Source organism: Camarhynchus parvulus, chromosome 10 (assembly GCF_901933205.1).
Source record: "Camarhynchus parvulus chromosome 10, STF_HiC, whole genome shotgun sequence".
Classification (NCBI taxonomy): domain Eukaryota; kingdom Metazoa; phylum Chordata; class Aves; order Passeriformes; family Thraupidae; genus Camarhynchus; species Camarhynchus parvulus.
Window position 1 is genome coordinate 13,152,483 of NC_044580.1, and position 26,583 is coordinate 13,179,065.

Here is a 26,583-nt window from a genome sequence, read left to right on the forward strand (position 1 = left end):
GGGATATTATTTTAATAATATAGATGTAATTACACAGTTTGGATGCCAGCTCTCAGAAATGTCTGATAATTTATTAAGATGTTATTGGGAGGAAACATTGGGAGCTGAAAGTTTTGGACAATACCCTGGAGAGTTTAGAAAGAGGTTTGCCTCAGTTCTCATGGTGTTACTCATCAGAAGTGTAAAAATTCTTAAATAGTGTTGCTGGTTTTTCTGAGACTGTTTCCTATTTAACTTCATCTCACACCAAATGGGACAATCCTATTGTAATTGCTACATTTCTGAATTTTTAAAAATATCCTTGGGCTCCTCTCAGTACAAGATCATTCCTCACAGCTTTCTTGATTGCTGCTATTTGGGAGACCAAGAATGCAAATATGTGGTTTGACAACACAGTAAGACCAAGGTAATGTAGTGGTGAGTGCTATAGAAATGCTTGCCAAGCCAAAGAGGATAAACCCCTTTTCCTCTACTCTATTAAGTAAATTGGTGCCATTTGAGCTCTTCTTATATTAGGAGTTTCCTCACCCAAGTGCATTGCTTTACATTTCAACATGTTATATCTCAGATTTCTCCAGGTGCTCCTTAAACACTCAGCTAAACCAGGTGGAGAAGGCAAAGTCCATATGTGATTTGTTCTCCCTGGCTGCCACTGCAGGTTTAAAACCAAAGTCATTTTGGATGTGCCTACCAACATGGGCCACAATGTTACTAATATTATTAATATCAGTAAGAAACAGTTTTCAGCCTATTGAACAATTAAGAAAGGTCAATGGGAATTTCCAGAGAGGTGTCTTTCATTACAAGGCCCATTGCTTGTGCAATCTTGCAGCATCCATCTTCCCAAGCAAGCCAAGGGCCCAGAGAGGGCAGCTCCATAAACCTGCCTCTGAGCTCCTAATTAAAAAGCTTAATTGCATGAAAGCCATTAGGATCCTTGTGTTCCATTAGCTTTTTGATGCATTAAGTGGTACCTGTGTGATCCCTCAGGTTGATACAGGTGCCTGCTCGGGTGCCTGGGTGGCAGGAGCTGGTGGCAGGTTGTGATGTGTCCCTGCAGCCAGTCTGAGACCCAGAGTTAGTCACTTCCACCCCCTTCCTCTGCAGGGAAACACGTCTAATCTAAGGGTCACAGCTTTACAGCTCCTGTGGCACAAGGAAGAGATGGAAAAGGATCAAAAGTGATCCAGTTTATGAGCAAACAGATTCAGGGTTATGAACATCCCACGTGAGAGGAAAGAGGACACTGTTGCATGTAATGAGGAGACCTCTCATGCATCAGCTTTTGCTGACTGGGCACTGGAGAAGAGTGCACAGCTCTCCACTGGCCTTCAAAACCATCAGGCTGAGGCTGGGAGTGGTCTGTGCTGACACAGTTCTCATGGTGATGGAAAGCTCCACTGAAGGACAGTTCATAAAGATGAAGTTTTGGATGCTGTCCCTTCAGAAAATGCTGTGGTGGCTGTGCATATCTAACTGCTTCTACAGTTCATTCCAAGTGTTAAAAACCCCCTCTTTTTATTGCTGAAGAATTCTAGGGGTGCTGTGATGCCACAAAGGTGCTTAGAGATTTGCTGTGCCTTACTCCTGTCCTCTGAAGAGAAAAAGTTCTCCCAGCAACCCGTGAAATTTGATGATGACACAGAGTCAGTGGATATCCCACAGTCACTAACCTGCCCCTGTAGGTACCTGGTATCTGGGCAGATTTAATCCTCAGGAATGACCTGTTAGCTGAGCAAGCCACTTTTCATTGGCCTCTGTACCTCTGGTAAATTAAAGCTACTGCTCTTGTGATTCTTCCTGAATCCTCGGTTGCTGTTCTCCGTCAGTCCTCGCTGTCCTAAATGTCATGGAAAGGATCATTGAAACTAACGGGTTCAGCTCATCTGTTGTGCCAGTGATGGCATCCTGGGACGACCTTCTTTCTGAGGGAACAGTCGTGTAGGGGAAGGCTGCAGGGTCAGGGTCCTGCTGTGGGGCAGTTCCAGCACTTCCAGCCAGCTCCTGCTAATGCCCTAAGGAATGTTGGGGTCACTGCTCCTCCTCCTCCCAGGAATGCTTGGACTTACCAAGCTTCAGCCTCAAAATTCTGTCCTGCTTGAGTTTAAACTAATCCCAGTTGAAATGCAAAACTCAACAGGGCCTTCTAATCTCACCTGGCCTTTCATTGGAAGGATGTGACCTTTGCTACACCACGCAGGAGATGGATTATTTCCAGGATCATTCCAAAGAGATTCAAGTCTTTGTAGCAGAATTTGCCCCTGAGCTTGCCATGAGAACTGATAAACCTCAAGTACTTTCTTCACAGATGTTTTGCATGAGACTAACTCCATCACAGAGATGGCTGCCTTCTGTGGGCGGGTAAAAAGATCCCCGTAGATATTTTTGCGAAGCGATTTCAGTTCCCGTGCAGCTTGCAAGAAAATTGAATTAGTTGTTTTCCATTCGCTGAATTAACCCTGATTCATTCTTCCCCTCAACCCTCTCCCTCTTCCTCCCCTCCCTCCAACAGATGTCCAGCATATTAAGAGGAGAGACATCGTTTTGAAGAGGGAGCTGGGAGAAGGTGCCTTTGGGAAGGTGTTCTTGGCCGAGTGTTACAACCTCAGCCCCACCAACGACAAAATGCTGGTGGCAGTGAAGGTAAATGCTAAGGGTGAGAGAGAAGGGCAGGGGCTGGCCAGTGAAGGGAGACTGGATGAGCCTGTGTGGGAAAGGGAAGCAGGGGAGGGCTGGGGGCCAGGGGTGGAGATTTATCTGATGCCGGAGATTGTGGTAAATCCAATTAGTCACACAAAGTTTCAGTGTTTCGCTTCAAGGTTGTCTGTTCTCAGCAGTGCCAAAGCCTCCCTTCCTGCTGACACGGCCAGGAGACAGACAGGGAGGAGAGGCTGGGCTGGGAGCTGGGAGCTCCTGAGCCGCTGCAGCAGCACACTGTGGATCCAACTCCCTCCAGCAGGCACTGCGGCCCTGCTCCTTCTGGATTTTATCTTTTTGTGTAACATGCAGAAGCTGAAACATGAAAAGGCCTCAGCAAAAATGAGCAATGAAAACTAAGCATGATGAGCCAATTTTCTGGGATCAATTTGCTGCAAGATGGGCAAAGCAACTCGGCTTGGCTCCACTCTGCTCCTGCTTGCTTAGCCACAGGTTGCTCCTGTTTTGAGTATTTTAAGCCAACACGAGCTCAGCTTGGCTTGTGCTGTGCTGCTTGCATCCTTGTGATATTCCTGGGGGAGCTGTGCCCCATCAGTGTGGCTCTGGGCAGAGGAGAACACTCAGTGCAGAACTGTGCTCTCCTCTCACGTGGCACCAGTTGGCAGAGCCACAGTTTAATCCCTTGGATTTAACCAGTGCCTCCTAACTCCTTGGAACAAGGTCTGCATTTGAACCAATGCTCTGCAGGGAAAAAGGTTCCAGCACTCTCTCCAAAGTGCTGGAGGCATCCAGTTACTTGTGACTTGTTCTAATCATTGGCAGCTCAAGCCTCTATTTATTTTTTAGCTCAGATGTCCCCTTTTGCTCTGGCAGCAAAGTGCAAGATTGCGCCTTTCACCTCTGAGACTGGTTAAAGCCGAGGACATGCAGACACCCACGTGATTAATTGTTTGATTATAGGGTTGGTACCAGTGCCAGCCATCCCCCAGCAAGCCTGGCTCCTGAGTCTCTTCAGAGTTTCATTTGCATGTAGGCAGGAACAGCATCCGAACTTGTTTCTGTTAATTGCTACTATGAGCTTACGTCTCCAGAGTGCCTTTCATCCTGCAAGATCATACAGCTCCAGCTCTGGAGCAGGGCCCTGGAATCTGGCTTCTTGCCAGCTCTGGGAGTGGCAGGGAAAAAAATCCCTCTAATTTGGGCCATGTTAGAAGTCTGAGGGGAAGAAAAGAAAAAAAAATAAGAAGAAAAAAAAGCAGGAATAAAGGCTTTACATATTAAGTTGAGATTTGGCTGCAATTCCTGAAGATCTCATGCCCCCAGCTGAGGCTGAGAACTACCTCCCCAGTCACTGCAGCTCAGGGCAGCAGCAGGACTCCCTGGTTAGGGGCAGCTGAGTCCACAGCCCAGAGCCTGCCTCTGCCCTGCTCCCAGGGACTCTCTCCCAGGGCCAAAGGAAGGGGCTGTGTTACTCTCTCGCTTAAATGGACTCAGATTTTTAGCAGATCTAAAGGTTGCAGCCCTGCAGATAAGCTGAGTTTTGATGTGAAGGCATGGACAAGCTTCCTGTTTTATTCAGCTTGCTTCTAAAAGCGTCCTAAGAAATGCACAAACACTACATCCAGCAGAGTGTTAAGGTGACAAAGTCAAGTACTAGAAATGCTGGAGGAGCTGTTTCAGGGCATGTCCTCTGAACACCTTGTTTTTCATTTCTCTGTGGCTGCTCCATTGTGGGGATCACTCCTGTGCTGGCACCCACCTAGATGTGAGTGTACCCATTTTCACAGCCTCCCAGCGAGTTAGTGGGGCTGTATCATCCCCTTTTGAAGAGGGCAGAAGCACAAGCAGGAAAACTGAACTGAAGAGATCTGCTTTAGGTGAAGGATGGGGTTACCAACCTCTCTCTCCAGCCCCATGGACAGCAGGTACCTGACTGAGAGTGAGCCCTGCTGCAGCAATAAACACATGGTGCTTTTGGAAACCTGGCTCTGAGGCTGCATAAGAGGGGATTTTCCAAGTAATATTAGAACAACTGGCACTTCATGATGACAGCTGCAACCTGCAGATGTTTAGGGACCTGACAGAAGTTATGGAGGAATTGTGTGATGGAGACACACAAAAAAAAAATAATCTACCCTGAACCTTCCTGGGAGAGGCATTCCACTGATTTTACTGAGACATCTCTTTCTTTGGTTCTGGTCTTCTTTCCCTGTTCTATCCCTTCCAGCTCCCTCATTTCTAAATGCTTGGCTGTGCAACCTTAGCAATGAGGAGGGGGTTAATCACTTTTTTTTTGGTGTGTGAGATCAACAAACTTACAATCTTAACACCTTATAAAAATGATTGTGTGTGAAGGAGATGAAACCTAAACTCACTGCAGCTTGAAATATTAGGTGCAACCACAGGAAAAAGGAGGAGAAAAGAGTGATGGGGGAAGGGACTATTTTCCTACAGAAAAATGGGGTGGCATCAACATTATGAAGATATTAAATGACTAAAAGTAATTGGGTGCCTGAGATAAGGATCGATGCTTTGCCATCTGCACCACGTAACTAACATTCATCTAAATATCTCTAGTAAAGCTATCCCAAAGGGCAAAGAATTAAAATAGATTTATGCCATGTGAATGGCACTTTGGGGGCAGAATCAAATGAGGCAATGTCCCAAGGCTTGGGGAAAAGCCTCACAGCAGGTCTGCTCCAAGGGGAAAAGCACCTTCTCTAGAGCCAGCAGCACCATGGGCCAGCCCAGGTGCAGTAACAGAGTGCTGGGCCCCATCCTCCATGCACAGCTTTCTGATATTTAGCACCCCTTTTTGCACATAAATTGCAGCCTGCAGCTGCTCAGGCCGCCTCTGCTGTCTGCATGGGGACATTCAAGGCATGGGGAAAGGGGGAAGGTATATTTGCGTGTAGGTAAAGGGAGAGCTGCCCAGTGTCCCCACGACTAAAGTGCACATCAGACCGACACAGGATAGGAGGATAGGTGGAACAAGTTTCCTTGAGTCCTTTCCAGGATTTGAGTCCTTTTCAGCTCCTGTTATGTTGCACAGTTAAAGCCAGGATTGGTCCTAAACAATCCTGACATGTGGAGGATGCAGAGAATATGATGCACAACCGTCAACTCAAAACCAGACTCTTCATTTTCTTAAATTTTTGAAAAGATTGTGCTGATTCTTGTGGCCATTTCATCTTGTCAAATCATCTGGACTTAAACTTTTTTATCAAGTTCCTTCCCTTCATATCCTGAGATGACAACAAGCTGCTTTCAGACTAACTCTCCAATGCAACTGCACAAAAATGCAAGACAAGCCAGAACCCAACCCTGGAGGATCCTCCCTTGTCATCAGCTACAGCCACAGCAGCATCTTCATGGCAACTCTGCAATGTCGGGCTGGTCCACACCACCTGAAGCATGCAAGCTGCCTTGCAATGGCAAAATGGCATTTTCAAATTGTGGCAGATGAGATATTCTCAATAAGGATACTGATTTCAGCATCAGTCTGCCAGGGGAGTTGTTATAAACAGCAGGGAATAAAAACATGATTTTAAAAATTATTAGAAAAGACTTGACAGTGTCCTTCTTCAGAGGCAGTTTGAAAAATCCACACAATAACTGCACAGCCAGGCAAATCCATCTTCTGAATAAAGGCAGTGTAGTCAGCTATTTCAAAATAAAAGACAGATAGCAAGGACTGGCTGGCTCAGGAATTTAATAATAATGAGATATGAAGCCATTCACCCCTAGGTCACCAGTATAAATTCTGCCCAAGCTGGGAATAATTGGAAGCTATTACCCTCTGAGGCATGTTTGCTGCTGCCTAGGAAATGAGTTGGGGAGCCCAGTGGGACAGTAACTACAGGAATGCCACACAAACATGGTGCCACCAGCACAACTGGGTGGTTCCTCTCCCCTCCTTTCCTCATCAGCTTCTCCCAGATGCTTTGACCCCGTTGCTTTGGGATTTTCCCCACCTGAGCCCACTCGGTGTGTGCATCTCTCAGAGTTTAGTTGCTAATTGCAGTCCCAAGATATGCGAAAATTTCTGTTTCGGCCCACGCGTCCGAAGAACGAGTCAGAGCTCATCAGTTTTCGGTCTTGAAGTTGTTTATTAAATCTTATCTATAAAATTTTCCTCCTGCTCCGCTGAGGTCTGCTCAGCAAGGCAGCCAGTGGCACTCTGACCACCCTTGGGGTGGTGTTGTCTTTTTATACTACAAACTACATATAACATATTTACAATTACTTTCCAATACCTGTCACCCATGTTAGACAGTGCACCTCTATTCTAAACCAATCCCAAAGTGCCAGCATCACTGCAGAAGATGAAGGTAGAGAAGAAGAAGAGGGATTGGACAGGCCCAAGTCCCTCCATCTTGTCCCCAAAACCCCCATACTAAAAATCCCAAAAGCTACCTTTTCGCCCAGTAATAATTTTACTATTACATTATTTAAACTTCTGTGGCTTTCAGGTCCTCATACAAAGCTGGTAATTTGCTCCACGGGTCATAATCAAACCCGCAAGTGTTCTGGGCTGTGTGCCAGGGTCTCCGGGCCCCCCGGCAGGGGCCCTGGCAACTCTGGACACCCAGACGGATGTGCTGAGTTCCGACATGCATCCTTCATTGCAGGCTCTGAAGGACCCCACGCTGGCAGCCCGCAAGGATTTCCAGCGGGAGGCAGAGCTGCTCACCAACCTGCAGCACGAGCACATCGTCAAGTTCTACGGCGTCTGCGGCGACGGCGACCCGCTTATCATGGTCTTCGAGTACATGAAGCACGGGGACCTCAACAAATTCCTCAGGTGGGTGGTAATGAGGGCATGGGAGGTGCTGTGGGGCTGCCCCACAGCCTTGGGGAAATTTGTTTTAACTCAGTGGTGCACCAATGGTGTTGTTATTCCATGAGGGATGGCTGTTCCAAGTGCCTTGGAGGAGGTGATGGTACTCACCAGATTTAGGGCTTTGGTAGCCCTATCCCAACATTTTCTCTTAGGTAATCTCAGGAGATGTGGAAATCAGGGTTTTCTTCTCCCACCTCAGCAAGTTTGAAGCTGCAGGGAGCATGGCTGTGATCCTTCTCTGCCCTGTGGGGACAGAAGGACATGAAGCCGCAGCTCCAAGTCCTGCACATCCAGCAAAGCCATGTCCCACTGAAGCAGAAAGGCCACTTGCCATCACTCCCTCAGCCACTGAGCTCTTGCTTCAACAGCACAAGAACCAAAATATTCAAAATATTCCTTTGAGAAATTTGTTGGTGTCCTTGATCTGATTTGCATCCTGGACATTTACTGGTTCTCATTCCTGCACTCAGTAAAGACCTGAGAAATTTTGAAGGAGTCTCAGGCAGTGCCTGTGGGATCCAACCCTGTTCCTGGTCCTGAACCTGTGCCACCAGGCTACTCATGAAGTCAGGCAAGGCCTGAAGAAGTGCTGTAATTACCTGCTCTGTCTCTAGAGAAATGCAAATTACCAGAGCTCCTATCATCCAACCATTTCACCAGCCTGAGGCAGATCAAATCACTTGCATGCTCTGTATCCAGCAAGGGTCAGGGAGCAGCTGTGGGAGGATGTTTATGGTGCTCTTCTGCCACAAAACAGAAATTCCACTCTGAAACCTGCGTGCAATTGGAGTGGTACTTACCTCTTGAAATAATTAGTAGTTTTATTTCCCAATATTTAGAAAATTGGACCCTTGATATTTTCCTGTTTTGACTGCTAAGTGTGAATATGATTGCAGGGGGAACAAGAACCTTGTGCACGGCAGGTCTAGCTCTGGGGTTGGCATACACTCACTGAATATTTTTCTGACCAGGAAGAACAAGTTTTTTCCCTGAGGTTTTCACTTCTAAGCAATCACCCACACCAGAAGAATATAAGGAAGGATCCTAGAGATTTCTTCTTTCCTCTGCCAAATAGTGCCAACCTGTCTCCAGCTTTGGGGCATTTGCAGGGCAGTGGGTGAGCTGGGAACATTCCTGCATTGATTTTAATCCTCATTTTGCTATAGTTATGGGTAGATCGAGTAGGATTTTATAGCTCAGTCCCTGTCTTGAGCTCTGGATAGATCCAAGACATCTTTGTCAAGGTAGGATGAGTGAAGGCTGTTGGCTTTACAGAGCTCCTCAGACCCACATTCGAGGGGGAACAGCCTTGCTTACCTGAGACCTTCTCTTGTCATACCTGGAGGCCTCAGCAACCTCCCAGCAGCAGCAGATTGAGCTCTGCCACCAGCATGAAACCAGGAGCTGGGCTGAAACGGTGTTTTAGCCCAGACTGGTGATGCAGTGCTAAGGACAATGCCTCAGCCTTGTGACTGAAGGCAGGCAGTCTGAAAAAGAGGCCGAGAGATGCTGCTCTTCAGGTGCTTCACAAAGGAAAACTCCAAACTGACCTATCATTTTTCCTGGCGGAGCCACCAACCTTATTTCCTTAGAGGAGTCAGATATTGCAGCTGAGGAACAACCTCTCTCACTGCTCTAGTTAACCTCCCAAAGAGTACAGTGCAGAACAGGCTCTCTCAGCATCTCAGAAAGATGTCATGTGCTCACTGCCTGATGGAATTGCTTCAGCAGTGTGTTCCTAAGGCTGAAATCATGCTGGAGCCATGGACCCCTCACTCCCATGTCCCAACTCTTTCTTGGGATTTGTCTGAGAAACACTCATGCCTGATGAAATTCATCTCCAGTCTCATTGAAAAAGAAAGCTTGCTGTATTATCTTTGGCCTTTATGAAGGGAAAGAAACTTTTCCAGGCGTGTGGTCCCTGGGACTGCAGCTTCTCATCTTCCAGCTGTGTTTAGCTGCCAGCTTCTCCTTCCTGTGCAGCCTTGGAAAAAGCAGCTCTGTGCTCCTTTGCCTGCATGCTGGAATGTGGTAGGCAGTGAAAAAGCCCTTTGTGTACCAAAGGAGGATGGTCTGGGGGCAAGGGAGCTTAGACCCTGCAAAGAGGCACTCAGAATGCCTAAGGGGTCATACGGAAAGAGAGTTTGGGCTTTGTCAGGTAAGGTGTCTGCTGGTGGGGCATGGGGGCTGCAAGGGAATCAGGGAGGGTTGGTGATGCAGAGCTGCTTGGAATCCCTCAGCAAGCAGCAGTTTTTATCATGGAATAATTCACCCAGCCCACAGCAGGAGACAGTGACTCCCAGACACTGAAGGCCAGGGACACTGGGAGTCTGTAAGACGCTCAGATGGACTTTTCCTAGTTTAACTGCAGAAATTGGAAAAACAGTAAAATGGAAGAGACTCACTTTAGACCCAGTTTCCTAGAGAAAATCACAATAAATAAATTCCCCTCAGTGCTGTTAGACCTTTGTGTGCTTCCCAGAGAACAGAGAGTTTTAGTGGCCGGAAACATTAACTGGTGTGGCAAGGGGAAGCACCAGGATGGACCAGCTGGGTTAGTGGTGGCACATGCTGGCATGGCTCCTCGTGCCTCCCAAAGCCACCAGGCTGGTGGTGCCACAACAAACCCTGCTGTCTGTACCAGGCAGGCTGTAATGGGGCTGTCCTGCCTCAGAAAATACTGATAGAAAAGGTCTTGGCATGGAGAAATAGAGGCATGGCCTTCCAGGTAGCATCCCTAGGAATGGTGTGCACAGGAGTCTGCCTGCAGGTTGGGGTGTTCCTGGCACAACCCCTCACTGCCTTGGGATCTGAAGTGACCACATCCCTCTCTGCTCACTGAGGGTATCCCTCACTTCCCCCTTTTCCTTTGGTTACTGGTTTTCCAGCTTTTGTTTCCTGTCAGCAGCAGTTTTGAAGCAGGGGTAACAGCACGTTGCCATTATGCAGTCTGCAATAAGTTGTTGCCATTTGCTGTCAGCTCAAACAGGCAACAGGCTTTGTTAGAAAACTTGCAGAGTTCTGGTGTTCCCCTTCCTGTGAAGCAGAACCACAGTCAGACTGCTGTGGGACAGAAAAGGAATTTCAGAAGAGGAAGCCAGAATGATGACTTTTTCCCCCCAAAGCCTCAACCTCCTGCTTTTTCTCAAGCCTTTCTCTGTTCCTTTCCACTGGAGCTGTGTGTCTGTCCTCAGTGCAGAGCTGGGGGCTGTCCCCATCCAGCAAGAACAGTGACTGTGTGGGATTCCTGTCACTCCTGAGACCCAACTCTGTGCTTTTTGCTTTTTCCTCCCTCTAGGGCACACGGCCCAGATGCAATGATCCTGGTGGATGGGCAGCCTCGACAAGCCAAAGGGGAGCTAGGGCTATCCCAGATGCTCCACATTGCCAGCCAGATTGCCTCTGGAATGGTGTACCTTGCCTCCCAGCACTTTGTGCACAGAGACCTGGCCACCAGGAACTGCTTGGTTGGAGCCAACCTGCTGGTGAAGATTGGAGACTTTGGGATGTCAAGAGATGTCTACAGCACTGATTACTACAGGGTAAGGCAGCTGCAGTGGCACTCTGATGCTCAGAGCAAAGGGAGATGGGAAATGTTACAGTAAATCAGTTTTTGGAGCCCTTGGGCTCACTTGCTTGGTTATTACCTCATTGAAACATGTGCACAGAAGTTGATCAGGCATCCCTAAACCACTATCCTTAATCCTGCTCACTCCTGGCCATGCTTGTAGTTCAGACACCCATGCAGATGCCTACACACAGACTCTGTGATACCCCAGCACACAGTCACACGCTTTTGGATGGCTCTGAAATCATTCCAGCCTTACTGCCTATTTTTATTCCTTGTTTTTTGAAGACATTGACAAATTAAAGGTAATCCAGAGAGATGATAAATACTACAGGCTGTGACCTCTGGTGTTAGATTAAAGAAACTTAATACAGGGTCCCAGAGACAAGGCAACTGAATGACTGACTGATAAGTGCATAAAATATGGAAGAGGAAATAATAGTCAATTTAGGTTTGACCTCAGAACATTTTTTTTCCAGCAGGGTCATAATTTAAACAATGGAATAATTTGCCAGGGGTAGATTGCTGAAAGCCTGTCATTAAAGAATTTCAGGAAGCAACTAGACAAAAATGCCTGGGTTTAGTGTGGAGGCTAATCCTGCACTCATATCTGGGGAGAGAGTCAATGAGCCAGGAGTGCCTTTCCAGCCTTTTCTCCTGTGATTTGTGCTCACACTGTTCCCTTGTCTTGCACACTCCCTCTGTACCTGTCTGCACTGTCCTGCCTGCCTGATGGCAGCATCCCTGGGGGAACAGAACTTTTCCTTTCCCAGTTGCAGGGGAAATGTGATGTGAGAACTGTTTGCGGCGCACTGCAGTAGGAGTTTGGACAATCTACCAGCAGGGAAGGGCTTCTCAGGCTAGGGAGCCATGGTTTCTAGCCTGATGCTTGCACAGCGGCTGATTTATTTTTGCTTACAACACGTGTGTTTGGCATAGAAGATGATTTCACCCAGCTAAACAGAAAGGGGTGGCCTATTGTCTTGATGAAATTCAGGAAGTTTTCATGATGTGATGGCTGCCAAGTGCAGTTACTGTGCTGGGGAGGAGGGAAAACATGATCAGATTTGTGCTGAGATGTGTCACCCCTCCCAGGCCACAACACTGGATTGCCACTGGCTTTAATTACCAATCCTCACTGTGCAGCACAAAAGCCCATGCTGGGAAAAGGTGCCAGTGCAGTTACTGGGCAGTGATAAGGAAAGAGAGGTGAGGTCCCAGAACTGCTGAAACTTCAGGAAGGAACGAGTAGGAAAGAGAAGAGCCCAGGGGAGGATGAGAAGCAGCACATATGATTACTCAGGTTCTAGCCTGCCTTCTTCCCTTCAGCCCTGCTAATCCTGCCCCAAGCACAGGCAGTCACACTGCTGGACACAATCCCAGCTGAGCCCGTGCTCCTGCAGCACCAAGAGCTCTCTGTGCAAGGGCAGAAATTGCTGGCTGTTGCCACAGCTGGGAGGGCTGAGCTGATCTCCACAGGCCAGTCTATCGTTGTGGGAATTTTTGTCTTCTCTGTGGTGGTGTCCTGTAGCCCTCATCCTGTCTGTGCAAAGTGCTTTGCTGAGGACTGCTCCGTGTCTCATGCAGTGTGCTAAGGCTCTTTAGTGGACTTTTCTCTGCATACACAAATTGCCAAATATGACTAAAGTAGTAAAGTTTTCACGTACTTACCTGAGCAAGAACTGAGTTGTTTCAGACCATCACAGGCTTTTGTTCTTAGTTGATTTTCCTTTCTTTGTTGTCACTTACTTTCAGTGTGTTTAAAACTTTTGATCATGAAGCTGATTCTCTGTTATCTCTGTTAAAGTCCAAAGAGGGTTTCTAGCAAAATAAGGTTCTGATTGCCCACATTTACACTGGTGGCATGAGGGGCAGAGGGTTTACATCACCTGCCCAAGGCCAAAGCAGGAATTGGTGACAGAGCTGGGAAGCCTCCCCAGGCCAGCAAAGAGCAGAACTCCAGGGGCCAGGTGTCCATCCCCCCTCCAGGCGCAGTCCAGCCACACTCCTCCCAGAATACGAGCAAACAAGCTCAAGTGGGAGAAGCAGACTGCTCCTTGCTCTCAGCTATGAAAGCTGGAGATTTGGCTGGAGAGTTGAACTTTCAAAGTCTTCAGTGCTGTCCCTGGTCACATCCATGATCTGCCTGGTGACGTTTCCAAGTCTGTTTCCCAGTGTTTGCGCATGGCAGCTTTCCCCTTTGGACAGCCTGCCATGCCAGCTGTGGGACCTGGAGCAAAGTTCTGCTTCAGCTGGTTCCAGAAAATACTGCTTGGTGTGTCCAAGGAGAAGCTGTAATTTGTCATCTTCTGGAAACACAGTGAGAAATCCCCCCTCAAGCTGACACAAAGTGAGAAGCACTCTGCAAGCACTCCCTTCAGTCTGCTGGGTCCCTGTGTTTGCTCCTGCCCAGGCCCTGCACACCTGGGTTGCTGGGTGTGTGGCTGGATTACCGTGTTCCAGGCTGAGGATTAGTTCCTAGCCATTTCCTTTCTTTCCCATTTTTTAATCTTTTAAGACAAAGAAAGTACACCATCTGGCTCCTGCATTTGTGGGATGCGAAATTGCTTTAACAAAGGTGAACTGATTAATTTTCTGTTACGCATTTGGGTACAGAAAACAAACATTTGTGTAACAAAAACTGCAGAGAGGCTTGTTCCCCCTCTCTGCAAGCTCTCCATGCTCTGCCTGAAGACTGATGCATCCTCTTCCTCCTCCATCACAGAGGGATCCCATCAGCTGCTGCCTTTTAACCTCCTTTTGAGAAGAGAGGATGGACAGAAAATGATTGTGGAGGTGGAAGTGGAAGGGGGAGGTGGAGCAACATCTGAGTGAAGAGAGGAGGAAAGTGGAGGAACTGGGGAGCCAGGGAGAAGTGGCCCAGCTTCTGTGAGAAGAGGGAAGGAGGGGCTGCTGGAGGAGCATTTCTGTGCTGTGTTGTGTAACGTGCTGTGCAATCTTTGGTGTGGGTCTCTGTGGGAAGGCGGGATGGAATATATCCACGCTGGAGAGGAAAGGTTTGGGCGGATTTCATTTTCCTTGTTGTTTTCTCTAAAAAACCATGTGGGTAGGCGATTTTTTTGAGGTATGACTCAGGACTGTGACAGCAGGTGGTGGGACGCTGCAGGTCAGGGACACGGTGCCTCAGCCAAGCTGAGGGTGGCAGGGAGACTGCAGCGAGCGAGGCACAGGGGGCCTGCCCAGTGCAGTCCTGGAGGATGTTTCGGTGCCTCTGGGGGAGTGTCAGAGCTGGGGGCATCACCAGGGCTGAGATCAGAACCCCCAGCTGCTCTTTCACCCTGCACTCTGGGGTTTGGTTGCTCCAAGAGCCCTTCTGTGGCTCTGGACCCACCCAAGCTCCAGTAATACCAAAATAATTTTCCATTTTTTTCCCCCAAAGTGTGTCATTCAGTTCCAAAACAAAAATCACGTGACAGCTGTCCAGGGACAGGGCAGTATTTCTTCATCTTCAGATGAGAACACAGTCTTAAATTGTAGTCAAGACTTCCTAATAACTCCCGAGGTGATGTCCTGACATGGGTGGGACATCAGCAATGAAGTCACATGCCAAGGAGAGGAAGGATTTATGTAGACATTGAACCTCATGAGACATTCCTCTGTCCACATTTCCTCTGTCCTACTCTTCTGGCATCCTGCTCCAAATCCTGGGCTGGGCTTGACCCTTCCAAGGGATTTCACAGAGATCAAAACTCCATCCTTTCACAGACATCAATGTCAATTCTCCTGGTCATTGCATCATGCAGAGCACACCTCCTTGTCAAAAAAGACACATGCAGGACTTGAAAAGGGCTCTGGAATTTTTATAATTATTATTATTATTATTTTTATTTATTTCTAGCAATTAGAGTTAATCATAATGACAAAAATGCTCCCTGTTTCTGTGTCCTCACCACTCTAGAGCATTGTTTGGATTTGGGAGAAAAAAGGTTTTCAGGAAGAAGCAATATCTTTTAATAGAACAAATGATATTTTTGGAAGGGGGAGAAAAAATGAATTTTAGGTGAACAAACTCTCTCTGAGTTCTTATTTTTTATTGTTATTTTCTGTTGTATCAGTTGGTTTAATAAAAGATTAATGTCTCTTCCCATGAACCTTGGTTCTCACACCTTTAGACCATCAGAACCAAAAAATTTCTGCTATGACTTTGGCCTTAGGTCAGTGTTCCTTGAAAAGTCTGGGATCCCTCCTCCTCTGAAGCATGAAGGTTTACTGTGTAAACAATTTATTTCTTGTCTTTCTTTAAAATGACCAGCAAAACCCCCATATTCTTGACGATTTTCAGTACCCATTTAAAGTTGCAATCTGATGACCATCTCCCATGTTGACCATCTCTTTTCCTCTGCCATTCAAGACTGGCTTCTTTCTCATGGATACAGCCAGTTGTTTTTCCAGTGAGGTTTCCCCATGTGCAATAGGTCACTGAGATTTAGCCTGGGTCGTGCTCCTTTGGAGGCTCATCCAGCATGATGGGTAACGCTAACAGACAAGCCTTGCATTGGGACTGGGTTTAGTCTGACCCACAGTCTTCTCCATAGAGGCCTCCAAAATAATCACACCATCACTGGTGCTCTGTTCCCAGCAGCTCTGAGCTCTCTGCAGAGGGTCAGCTCTTTTTGTGCAGGCTTGTCAGAGCCCCTTAGAGCTCCTGTGGGTCCCTCAGATGCACAAACACCCACTGCCAGCCCCCTGGTGCTTTCTTTGTGGTTTTGCTGTGCAGCTCATGCAGTGTGGATCCCAGCACAGGGGAACTGCTGCCCAGCCCTGTCAGCACCAGGATGGAGCCCTGTGCTGAGTGTGCTGGGGCTCTGAACCATCACCCGCTGGGGGACATGCCAACAGGCAGAGGGGAGGAAAACTCCCTCTGAATTCCTAGCTGGGATGTGGTACTGCCTCACTTTGAGAGGGAAAATAAGCTGCCACTCTCAGGTTTTATGGTAGAGCCAGTGTATACTGGCTGTAAGTCAGCTCTGGACAGAGAATGAGCCAGGCTGTGCACTCAGGCAGTGTCCTCAGTGCTGATGGAGGGCAGCAAGCTCAGTCCCTGGCCATGCTGGCTGTTGTGGGGGATCTCTTGTAGAAGGTACAATGTGTGTGTCACATTCAGCCTCACAATCAGCACATTTCCCAGCACCTCAGTGCTGTGCAGATGCATCTGTGCACCACCTTTTCCTCTTCCAGCCCTTCTCTGAGGAGGAAAATGTGATATGCTGCTCTCTCTATGTCCTTTCTGCTCAGGTTTTGGGAAGGTTTCACATCTATAAACGTGTGTTCTATTAGGAAGAGGACTTAGAAGTGAAAAGTGTTTTAATTTTCTCCTTCTTAGCTGGGATTATGGAAATATATCTTGCTTTGTCAGACCCACAAGAGTAGGGGCCAAAAAGTCTCACAGTGACCTGGAGATGTGACTGATACAGATGTGCCAGCCAAGCAGAGCTACAGTCTTCCTATGTGCAAGAGCCTGTGTTTGAAAGTATTTATGCCCTTCTCAACATCTGTTTATCCCATGTATCCCATCACCCCAACCCCTGATTTATTTCTTTCCTTGTTCTTATTGCCACCACTCCTCCTAGATGACATCTGTATGCCTCTTTAGGTGTGGGTGGCTCATGCCATGGTGCCTCACAACTGCCCTGACTGGGGTTTGGGGGCAGAGAAACCAGATTCCTCCTAAGCTGCAGTAGTGTTGGCAAGGGGAGGTGAGGGAATGGCTCAATGTGGGTGTGTGGGTGAAGTGTCTCTGTGCCTGTCCTGGTGTGCTCTGCGTGCAGGAAAAGTCACTGTGATATTGAACGTGCTGGTCTTTGATATCTCTGTGGCTCCTATAAAAACCTCTGCAAATTGAATTTGTGGCACAGCTCCTTATCTCCTGAAAGGAAGATGTAACAGCATCATCTTGTGTTTTAGCCAGACATTTTCCCTCAACGCTTCCCCATTTCTACACTGAGGGAAAAACAAATGTTGAGTCTTTTTTTTTTCTCCTGTTTGGAACCTTAAGAGCCCTTCACACAAAGCAGCTCAAGTGCAGAAGAATTAATTGGGGAAATTAGGTTGTGCTGTATTCCTGGCATTTCCTCAGAAACGGTAATTGCCCTAATTCTCCACCCTGTCAAGACCTGCATCCGCACCCTGTTTTCTCCCTCCCCTTTTTCTCAATGTCTACTTGTTGTTCTCCTGCTTGAGTTGCTGTTTTCATGCTGTTGCCATTTATTTCATTCCAGTAATGAGAGGGATGTGGCAGGTGAAGAGCTCTCACAATCTGGTGACATCTTCTTTGAAGCACAGGCACAAAAGAGCGGTTTGTTTTTGGGAGATAAAAACTCCCTGTTCTGGTGCTTGACCTCCACGCTCACCTCTTCTCCTGCTTGGGGTATGTTGCTGCTGTCATTGCAAGTCATTTGGCTCAGAATTTTTGTTTAATACAGTCTCAATATTCACCTAAACACTGACCTCCAGCTAAATCCCTGTGTTCTCCCCAAACCCTCACATACCTACTGAGAGCTTATCAAACTTGGGATCTTTCAATCAAAGCTCAGCCCCATTTCCCAGGCATTTGAATTGAGGCTTTTGATTTCTCCCAAACATCAGGCTGAGATACAGAGGGCTGGGAGTTCAAAGCCTTTCATTTTAGCTTCCTGATGGTTTTTAACCTTCCATTTGCAGAGGTCAAAGATGTAGCCAAACAGGGAGGAATTGTTTGTTGTTCAGTATTTCCCGACCTGAAACACCTGAGGATGTCTATGACAAGTTTGGATTCAACAGAGACGATTCTTCCAGTCCATGTCCATGCTAACAGGACTTTGGCTGCTCTTAAAAACTCTGCAGGCTGATCTCTGCTTTCCTGGGATCTGGGGAGAGTCCTGGGAGTAACCAGTCAGATGCTGGAGCCATCCCTGGGGTAGTGACACCATCCCCAGAAGTTAGAGTCAGCTCAGAAAGCTGGGGCTGGTTCTCCATGCAGCCAAAATACCCAAGCCTGTCACCTCCACTGTAAAAACCTGAAATAGCAAATTTCCTGCAGAGAAGTTCAGGAACCCTTTCCTTCAAAGCAATTCCCTTTGCATAAAACTTTACTATGGAGGGCAGGACTCTTTTCTATTTTCAGTGTTCCCTGGCTGCAGCCAACAGATCTAGAGAGACAAGAGAAGCTACTTGTGATCCCCATCCATCCTTTAGTTTTTCCCTTCCCCCTGACTGTGAAACTGTTTTTCTTTCCCCTGTTTTAATCTGTTTTGTCCAAGTGTGGTTCCCAACACCTGCTAGGGGCTGCCTGCATGCAGTGTGCCCGCTTCCTTCTCCTGTCCCCACTTGGAACATCCCATTAGCCTGAAAGCTGTGACAGACAGGGAAAAGAGCTCAGTGCCTCCTTTTAAGCAAGATAGACTCTTCCTTGGTGGAGATCCATCCACAATGAGTTTCACTGTGGTGTAGCCGGAAAGAAGGAAGGATTTTGTACACAGTAGGTCAGAGACTCTGATGGTTCTGGGTTTTAAAAAGGTGGGTACAAATTTAAACTGTACTTAAATTTAAACTGATTTAAACTGCAGCTAGAGCAGAAGAAGGTAGAGAACCTTATGCATATTATTCCAGCTTCATGATTCCAGCACAGATGGACCAGAAAGAGTGTGGGTCATGAACTGCTCATGCTTTGGGAGGAGCACTGCCACTTACAGTCCAGCAAGACTGGGATGTGCAAATGCAAAACCCTCCCCTCTCATCTTGTCTAGGTTGTTAAACCCATTTCCTCACTGCAGTCCAGCTGGCCACTGGCCTCCTCCTGCCTTCCCACCTGCAGGACCATGATCTCAGCTCTCCTTTACCATGGGTGCATCCAAGAGATCTTTTGTGTGGTGACACAGTGATCAGGAAAGGTGGGGAGCACCCCCAAAACTCGGTGTGATGAGCAAAGAAACTGGAGGCAGAGAAATTTAGTGAGATCATGGATAAATTATGCTTTGCTTCATGACAAACTGAAGGCCTCCCTGAAAAAAATTAAAATGCAAGTATCTTCATCAACATCCCTAATTAAGATGCTTGTATGGAAGGAAACCACTGCTTTTCTTTTTTCCTGCAGGTTCCTGCATAGTCAGAGTTTCTCCAGGCTTTCCCCTCCTGATCCCCCCAGTTTCATAGTCCTGCCTCTCCCAGCTCCTTCTCCCCCACAACTGGATGGAGAAAGGCCCTATTTGAAAGCAGCTTTAACACCCAGGGCTGTTTAGGGCTCTGCTGTCAAAGAGAGCGTGTTCAATGTACAATCAAGGGGCAACGATGCACAAAATTGCACACACACACACGGAATGGGAATCTTTTCTCAGTGCGTGTTGAGCTTTGAACGCTTAAGTGATTCCACCTCTCTCTTCCCCATCCAATTATGTGGGCGACACATGATAAGATTGCTAAAGGCATTAGTGAGGGAAATCTTTATACTGCCTAATCAATAGTGTTCTGCTCAGCAGAAGGCATCTCCCCACTCTGGCCTCAGCCTTGCTCCTGTTTGCCTTCTGAAAACACCTGGAGTTCACCTCCTCTCTTCTTGAGCTGTGGAGACCAAGAGTTAAAGCGGCAGTGTATCTGTTGAGAATGGTTGTAGTTAAAAGAGTTTCTTTCTTGCTTTAAAAAAAAAAACAACAAAACAAAACAAAAAGCAAACAAATATATATAGAGAACCCTGCCAAACTCACATATCAGAGTTTTTGGAAATGTTTGCTGCAGAGAGACCTTCTGCCCCTTTCTGCTGTATGGTCCTTACAGGAATGGCCAAAAACCTTCTAAGCAAAGGAGCTGGATGGTAATTTTTCTGACCATCACTGAGGCAAGACGCCAGATTTTATGGGCCACTAGACAGATCCAATATAGCAAATCCTCTGTTCCACTGTGGATTCTGAGACCAAATTATCAATTAATGTGAAGCATTAAAAAATCCAAATCCCTTTTAGTTCCCTGCAGTCATTAGTGACAAGATACAATATCTATAGCTCAAATGCCTTGCCAGCATCCCCTGGCAGCAAGGCAGAAACTTCACTCCTATTTTTTCCAACATGTATGAAAAAACATATGAGATCAGTGGTTTTTACACTCAAATTCGGCTGCCTCTACATATTTACTTAGATGGAGAAATAAATCAGGTTTGGGTTACTCTCCGGGTTAGTTATTTGTTATTGGAATAAATGCATGGTAATAGATCTGACAGAGGGAGATGTTTCCCTTTCAGCTCTGTGTTTGAGGTAGAATTTGCTTTGTTCTGCACTATATTATATTGATGTTTTTCCCCCACTGCTGGATGACTTCATTTGCTCTACTTCTTTCCAACATCCGTGCCTCTGCCACAGCTGGCTTTAGGATGCAGTTTTATGCACAGACTTCTCTTTTGTTTTCCCCCAACTGTAACGCAGAGGCAATTTAAACAACCATCATGAAACAATTTTCTAAGCCTTTCCTCCCCCCCAGTTCCTACCTCAACTTTTTGGGCAGGGAGGTGAGTCAGTCATCCAATGGGCAATTCCCCAAGCAGAATGAGCTGTCAGCTACATTCAGCAGCTCAGTCTCCACTGCTGATGCAGGGTGGGCAGGTGCCCATGGCAATGACCAGCTGGACACACCCTGAGGCCATATTTTGGGTATTGCCCAGGCAGTTCTCAGCCTGAGTTCCTCAGCAGCACAGTCAGGAGTGTACCCTCGAAGCACTGTGTTCACCAACTGCCTTTCCATCTTGGAATTTTGTCCTCGTGGGAACACAAACACCTCACTGGAAAGTCAGCAGACTTTATGCCTCTCATTCACTCCTAATGTGCTCACTGAGATCCCTACCCCTTTTCCTCTCTCCTATTCTGCAAATCTTTCCTACTTTGCTGCAGAGGAAAATGTAGTGCTGTATTTCCTGCCCCAGATTTTTGCTTCCCCCGTCCCTTTCTGAACTCCAGTTTTCTGATTGCTGGCAGGTTTGTGGGTGATTTGGAGCTGTGGGATCAGCTATTTTCATCCCCAGCCTGCGACAGTACTGATGGGACAAAGACTTTTGGGCCAGTGTAGGGTGATGTGTGAGATACTTCACTGGGACATTTGGCCAACAACACCCTTAACTCTGGCTGGCCTGAGCTTGTTCAGTGAAGATATCAGGCCTGGGCCTTATTCTGCTGGCAGAGGCAGATGAGTCCCTGCACCATGCTCAGGAGGGCTGGCAATGGGCAAGAAGCAGGATGCTGAAGTACCAGACACAGGGCAAGTGCTCAAGCATCCTAAAATTTCTCTTGTCTGGAGAAGAATTCTGGGTCCCTCAAGGGATGACATTCTGTGTGACTATTCTATGTGGCCTCACGGTCCAAGGAGAAGTTTCAGAAGGCTGAGTGCCCCTTGACTCTTGCCCAGCTCACCCTCTCTGTGCACTGGTGAAAGTGTGGTGTGCGAGGTGGTGGCCACAAGGGCCAGAGAGTCTCACCTGCACGATGCCCTCACAGCAAAGGCTGAGCAGCGTTGGGATGTTGCAGCCAGCAAAAGCCTTTTGGTTCAGTTAAAGACACACCCTTTCCCTTCTTGTCCCCTTGCTTCATCCCCCCCCATCCCTCCCTCCCTCTCTCACCCTTCCCTTCTCTTTTGTTTGTCTCCTTCCCTTGTTCTCACCCATTCACTGTCAGGAAGGGCCGCGTCTGAAGGGCCAGCTCAGCGCAGCGTGGCAGCGACAGAGACTGGCACCGTCGGCAGCTGCAACAGTGAGTGCATCCCAAACCCTGCAGCGGGGGACTGCTGCTGCTTGGGCATGAAATGACTCCTGGGGCTGAGTGGTTTTGGGAACAGCTCGGGTTTGGTGCGTTTGGCAGTGAAGGGGCTCTGGTCTGTGATGGGAACTGCACACGTGTCCGCTGTAGCCGCTCTCTGGGGCTCCTCTGGATGGTGAGGTAATATGGGGTGAGCGCAGAAGTCCTCAGTGCCACCTTCCTCCGGGGGTGTCCAGGCTGTGTCTGCACTAGTGGACAGTGTGGGCTGGCCTCTGGTGGCAGCAAGTACAGCATGGTTTGTCTCTGTGCAGCTGAACCACCCCGTGTCTCCAAGCAGGGTGGCGTTTGCACTGCTCGCTGGGACTGTCCCTGACCTGTGTTATCCACTGAAGAGCTGCTTGGACAGTCACACTGGGTGGTTGGATTGTCACATGCCAGCCCTGACAGCTTTTGTGTGCTGGTCTGAGCACACTCTGGGTGTCTGCAGCTGTGATTGAGTGGATACATCCAACACTTCCCACTGCTGCTCCCATCCCTTGGCCAGAGGAGGGGCAGCGAGGGGTTGCTGTGAATTTGAAGCTCTGACAGAGCAAAGGAGTTTGGTTCTGCCAAGGGTGTGGCTGATGGGAGCCACCTGAGCTGTGTGAACCTGCTGAGGGTTGGTGGCACCTCTGTTCACCCTGCCCTCCTCCCACAGAGCAAAGCCAGCATCCCGTGGTGCTCTCTGCAGGATCCTCAGCTCAGTGTCCCCTCCAGGGAGCTGCAGGGCTGCTGAGGCTGAGCTGCAGGAGCCTGAGACAGGAGCAAACATCCAGCTTGGTTGTACTGTGGGATTTTTCTGTTGGCACACAAGGAAATTCTCTGTTGATCCAGAAAGTCAGGGAGTCTTTGCTTAAGCCTGTTTTGGAAGTGCATGGAGCTAATCCACCCTAAGACACTGAACAGAGCAGTTATGACCTCTGATAGTTTAAGGCAGGAAAGTGATGGCTTCCACACTTTATTTCCCAATAACTTCCCTGTGCCAGCAGCCCCAGAAATGGGCATAAATATTTGCAAAATAGGCATGTCTGGGATAAATCACCTGGGTCCAGTCACCCCAGCCTCCCTGTGGCACTGAGAAGGGAGCTGTTTGCTCCTGGCCAGGTGATGCAGGATTGAGCGTCAGAGCCTCTCCTCCTGCTCCAGAGAATGCCTGCAATAACTGAATGGATCTTGCAAATCCTTCCTGGGGTCTGTGACACAGCAAGGCTCTGGCCCTTCCTGACTGTTGCCAGAACCAAATGGGAGTGTGAGTTTAGATATTGCTGATTTTGCAGAGGATATGTCAGCAGATAAGAAGATTTGCCACTGAAAGGTGATTTTGTTACGCTTACGCCTTTCTGAGCCAAAATTGAATTGTGGGGTGTGGATGGGAATTTAGTTCTAAGCACTGATGTAATTTTGTATCCTTGGCCCTGAAGGCAGTTTTAAAAAAATTATTTTCCCCTGTGCCCTGACACTATTTTGTTGCCTTTGAATCATGTCCTTGTGACAGAACAGATACTGAGGTTGACCTTTGCAATGTGACATAATAATATGTGACTTCTTTATAGCTCTTTTCATTCAAAATGCTTGGCACACTATGAATCTGATCTTGCAACCACTTGCCACTGGGCCTAGCACTCGCTGCTCCAAGCAATCCCTGGGGAAGCCAGAGGAGCACAGAATTGCTACACCTGGTATTACTTGCAGGATCAGGCCCTGGAGAAATGTAGCACATCTGTGAATAGCCACATTTTGGAGAGAGAAAGCCTTACCCTCTCATTTATCATTTTTATTCACTATCAGAATGCCATGCCCAGCACTAACATGACAGCCTCCCCTTGGCTGCAGTGTCATGGCAGGTGATGCTGGGGCAGTATTCATAGCTGTTATCTACCAACCCTCTTGCTTTTTTTTATTATTTTTCCCAGCTCTAAAAGCCTGTTAATTAATTAACTCCTTTAGCTTATCCTGCACCATTTGATCCTGCAGAAATCACAGCATTTTATCTTATTAGCAAGTGGGAATTAAAGAATTAAAATTACTAGGGGAAAAAAAAAGAACGTTATCACTTTCCCTGGGCATCACTTCTGAAAAAACCTTGCCCTGTTCCTTCAAAAACCCCAAGCTCAGCCCCCGGGGCTTGACAAAGGATGGGAATCTCAGATCAGTGAATGCTTGGGCTGAAAACTGCTTTGTGCTCTGCTCTGCCTGTTTGGAAAGGGAGGGCAGAGCCAGGCACAGGGAGAAGAGTCCAGCAGTGAGATCCCAGACCTGCACTGTGCTGCAGGTCCCTTTCCTGCTACCATAGGAAATTCCATTTGTTCTCCTGGGCCTCAGTTTGCCATTGTTAAACAGTGATCCCTGTTCGTGCTCACCAAGGAGATTCACATGAAAATAAGATTGCAAGGGACACGGTCATTGCAGCATTGGGAAACAGGTAAGTACCTTAGGAATATCTAGGCAGTCTGTGAGCTGAGACATTTGAGGTATTGGTTCACAGAGAGTGAATTTTGGGAGTCCTCAGTGGCTGGAAAATGCAAAGGAGGCAGGTAGGATCCTTGCACCCACCTCTGCTTGGTTTGCTCTAGATCAGTAGAACCACAAAAGATAACTGCTCCATCCTCTTGTGGATAAGAATTGGTTAAATCTGGGGATGGGGACCCACTAACCATCGCCAGATACCTACACATTTCACCACTGTTTGCCAACAGCAGAGCACTGCATCCCCACCACACCCTTAAAAACTCCTTTGAAAAATTACTTCATTAGGAGTAAAGAGATCTGGAAGGGATTCCCTGGATCATCAAATCCAATCCCCTGTTGCATCAATCACATCAGATTTATCTTTTTCATAATCAAGCACCACTATTAACTGTGCTCCTAAGGGGAAGAAGACAGTCCCAGAATCCCATTGCTTTAAATTGTAGCTGCCCCTGATTTCCAGTCTGTGCTTAGTCACGGCCCATTTGTTAAACAGCAGGTACCTGGCATGGAAGCAAGAAATTTAACACAGTTTTATTAAAATATCCACCCAAAAATCCTCACCACAAAAAAATGCTGAGGCTGCAGAAGAGAACGTGCAAGGTCAGGTAATGATAAGGGGGAGGCCTGAGCTCACTCTTGCCTCTGCCTTGTAGAACAGACTTCACATCATCTCCTGAGTGATCCAGGTGAGGAACAAGGCAAAAGTACTCACAGCACAAAGGAACCTTGTTGCTATTCTTCACCATCATATTCATTGTGTAACCCTCTGTCTCTCTTGCCAGGTATAACTAATGCTGAGCTAAACATTTGGCTATTTTTTTCCTTTTGCTGACAGGCTTTTCCCTGCCATTTATAGCTTCACTGTGCAAGCCATTACCTGCACAGCGTTTTTGAGAAGTCAGTGAGTTCACAGAATCATGGGATTGTTTGGATTGAAAGGGACATTAAAGACATCCAGTCCCCCTCCCTTGCCATGGGCAGGGACACCTTCCACTGGACCAGGATGCTCCAAGCCTCATCCAGCCTGGTCTTGAACACTTCCAAGGGTGGAGTTTCATTGTCCTGTTTTGCAGATTAGGAAAGGAATTCCAGAGTTATCAGCCATACCAACCCATGGTGCTTCAAGGGCAACTTTCCCCCTCCAAAATGCCCCTGCTTTGTCCAGTGCAGTCTGACTGACTCCAAATCATGCTGGTGCTGCCCAGGCAGAGGAAGGCGCCCAGTGCAGCAGCTCACTGCTTGCCATGAAAATGATGGGATGATCTAAACCCATGATTTGTCCAGTTAGCTCATCTTAATACACAATAGATAATAATACAATGAATGGACAGAGGGGAGAAATTGGTGAGCACAGGCTCAAGTGTGAAAACTCAGGGTAACCCATCAGGTGTGGTGACCCAGCCCAGCTGTGACCTGGTGGCACATGGAGGTGGTGCTAAGCTCAGGCCACTGCTGCACAGAATGGCCAGAGTGGCTAAGGAGGAGGGCTCCTTTGCCAAAACCAGGTTTGGAACTAGGACACTGCAATCCCATGTTTGCTTATTTAACTTGGCAGGTATTCAAGTGAAACAGGCACAGAGGGGAGGTATCAGAGCTGATCTCAGTACCCACATGTGGGATTTTAAGTTTCTATTTCAGTGCTCATGCTTGGAAAAGAAATGCAAGCAGACCCTCTCACCCTCCTTTTTCCTTTTTCTTTTTTTTTAAAGCGCTATTTAAATGTCATAATAATCATATAGTGCCCACCTTAATGTGCTGAACAAATTAAAATATTTTATTAGTCTATAATCTGAAAATCATTACTGTGCTTACCATAAAAAACTGCAGGTCTTCAGAGGGAATGATGTCAGAGAGTCTGAATTGAATGCAAATATATTTTGTTGCTGTGAAGGTAGCAGGGGTCAGACAGGCAGCCCCCAGCCCCAGGGCAGCAGGCTGTTAGCAGGGGAGGGAATGAAACGCATCTCACAGTGGGGAGGGAGAAAATGGATCTCTTGGCTGATTTTCCTGGAGTTTTGCAGGGTGAATGCCTGGACCTGGCTGGTTGGGATGGTTTCAGAGGAAAACATTGGTGCTGCTCCCACCCACCTCCCTGGGGTAAGGAAGTGCCCCAGACAGCTCATCCCAGAATGGCTGAGCTGCTCAGAACCTCTGGCTCCATCCTGCTTCCACTGGCAGCACAGGTTCCTGTTCCTCTCAGGCATCCACACGCCCCTGGTGCCTCTTCCTTCTGCAGGTGACTCTGGATGTGTCTCTCCAAACAAACGCTGCCCAAC

At 47.7% G+C, this 26,583-nt stretch overlaps 1 protein-coding gene across 3 annotated transcripts in view; it reads left to right on the plus strand.

The window, feature by feature from the left end:
- NTRK3 (neurotrophic receptor tyrosine kinase 3) overlaps positions 1-26,583 on the plus strand; it is a 216,885-nt gene that overhangs the window by 160,358 nt on the left and 29,944 nt on the right. For 2 of the 3 annotated variants that reach the window (XM_030955024.1, XM_030955023.1), the window contains 3 exons: positions 2,513-2,643; positions 7,290-7,462; positions 10,800-11,043. In XM_030955024.1, the coding sequence (XP_030810884.1) occupies positions 2,513-2,643; positions 7,290-7,462; positions 10,800-11,043 (548 nt within the window). Of the gene's footprint in view, positions 1-2,512; positions 2,644-7,289; positions 7,463-10,799; positions 11,044-21,718; positions 21,794-26,583 lie in introns of all 3 variants that reach the window. The other variant, XM_030955027.1, reaches the window with a different exon arrangement.